Source organism: Trachurus trachurus (genome assembly GCF_905171665.1).
Source record: "Trachurus trachurus genome assembly, chromosome: 22".
Taxonomy (NCBI): Eukaryota; Metazoa; Chordata; class Actinopteri; order Carangiformes; family Carangidae; genus Trachurus; species Trachurus trachurus.
The window spans coordinates 889,425-891,608 of NC_139907.1; the positions used below are offsets into that span (position 1 = coordinate 889,425).

The 2,184-nt window shown below is 41.4% G+C and overlaps 1 protein-coding gene across 1 annotated transcript in view; it reads left to right on the top strand.

Annotated features, from left to right (window-relative positions):
• kiaa0586 (KIAA0586 ortholog) overlaps positions 1-1,766 on the top strand; it is a gene marked incomplete at its 5' end in the record, with an annotated part of 34,134 nt that extends 32,368 nt beyond the window's left edge. The window contains one exon of the mRNA XM_083998491.1: positions 1,489-1,766. Coding sequence (XP_083854617.1) covers positions 1,489-1,532 — 44 coding nt within the window. The 3' untranslated portion in view covers positions 1,533-1,766. The remainder of the gene's footprint in view (positions 1-1,488) is intronic.
• Positions 1,767-2,184: the final 418 nt, after the last annotated feature.

Here is a 2,184-nt window from a genome sequence, read left to right on the forward strand (position 1 = left end):
ATGAAAAACTGTCCCTGAAGGCAACGTGCATCAGTGGTTTTGCATGAATTTCCCTCTAAAACAACTCTGTGTGGTAACGTTGTGTTATTATCTCATAGCGTGGTGAATGTGCAGGAGGATTATTATTCTCCTCCATGTTTAAATACATGTTGAGATAAAGAAAAGAAAATGAAAGTCCAAACCACATTATTGATCCATTATCAGCAGCAGTTCCCTCTGTCGTCCAGCAGAGGGCGCCACACACACACACACACACACACACACACACACACACACACACACACACACACACACACACACACACACACACACACACACACACACAGTGGCAGCATCGTCTCCATACATGGTAATGTTTACACTGACTGAGTTGTTTTAGTGTATTGTTACTGTGTGTGTGTCTGTGTGTGTCTGTGTGTGTCTGTGTGTGACTGAGCCCAAACCAACCAACCAGTTCCACCACCCTGTTTCTATAGCAACAGCTCCACTGGTTCAGCTGCTCAGTGTAACTATGGGATGTTTTACTCCAGCTACAGGCACAACAGCACAGAGACAGACTGTGACTGTGTGTATAGTAGTAGCAGCTATTTTTAATTTCTAAGCATTGAAGAGATGAGTTCATTAGTTAGAGACACAGACTGAATGAGAGAGAGAGGAAGAAACAGAAAGAGAGTAAATGTAGAAAAGAAGGTGGAAAAGAAGAATTCTTCTAAAGCAGGAATGGGACAGGGGATGAGTCAGTGAATGTCTGTCAGACTGGAGACTGGACTTTCCTTCAAAATAAAAGCACCAAGCTAATAAAATGTGGCGAAACTCTTTAATTTAAGTAATATAATTTACTAGAAAGTTAACACTTTGCTTTTATTGTATTACACTTTAAAGGGATAGTAGCATTTTTTTTAAAGTGTGGTTGTATGATCTCCAAATAGCCCCTAAGTACTTTAATTGCAGTAGAAGACTCTCTGCACTCCTCCCGTTAGCAACGCCAGCCCATAATAGTCCTGCCCAGAGATTTACAACATACAGTGTTGTGAACAGACCCAAAGAAACGGCCTATTTTCACGGCCTAAAAGAGGTTTTACCTGGAAAAAAATACACAGTTCCATGGTTCGCTATAATATCATTTCTGTATGTTGTAAATCTCTGGGCAGGGCTATTATGGGCTGGCGTTGCTAACGGGAGGAGTGCAGAGAGTCTTCTACTGCAATTAAAGTACTTGATGATCTATTTGGAGATCATACAACCCCACTTTAAAAAAATGATACTAACCCTTTAATGTCTATTTTATAAGTTTTATGTTGGTGAACACTTTTATTTTGGTGAATTTGGTGAAATTCAGAGTTAACAGAGCCTGGTGACCAAGACCAGTCTCTACATTAATACACTTTGTTCTTCTCAGGTTGTGTGTGTGTCTGTGTGTGTGTGTGACTCTGTCGGTCCGTTTCCATGGTAACGTGATGTTAAAGATAAAGTTTGGTGTTTCTGCAGCTGGACACGATGAAGAGGAGGAGGAGGAGGAAGATGTTTTCTAGAGGCGGCGGTGATGCGTTCACTGACCCCCGGTCGATGCAGGAGGAGGAGGAAGAGGAAGAGAAGCCTGTTCTCTGACAGACACTGAAACTAACGACGGTCCTCAAACGCACCACGGTCTGAGGTCAGAGGTCACAACCTCCTGACCTGAGAGTCCAAACTCTGGGACATAACACACACACACACACACACACACACGTAAAGATAACAACGTAGGGAGCTGATGTCAGCACACACACACAGGAAGATGGAGATAAGCAGGAAGTGGATTAGTGCAGCGGGAAACAGTGAACACAACACACACACACACACAGACACAGACAAGACAAGAGAAAACATGATGAGAAACATTTCAAACCGTGTGTGTGTGTGTGTGTGTATTGATCAGACTTCATTGATCATCTCTCTCTGTCTGAGACGAAGGATTAAACTTTGTAGCTTTAATGAAACACAAAACACACACGTGTGTATTTATTATTTATGGTCTGTTTCTCTGGAAGATATCAAACCTGGAGCTGCTGTCGTCTCCATGGTAACCAGCTGATGATCGTTTACACTTTGACGACTTTTTTACTTGGAAAAAAACACTTTGTGACATTTGTTTTGAAAAGTTCTATAAATAAAGTTTATTATTATTCTTATTAAAGAAGTTTA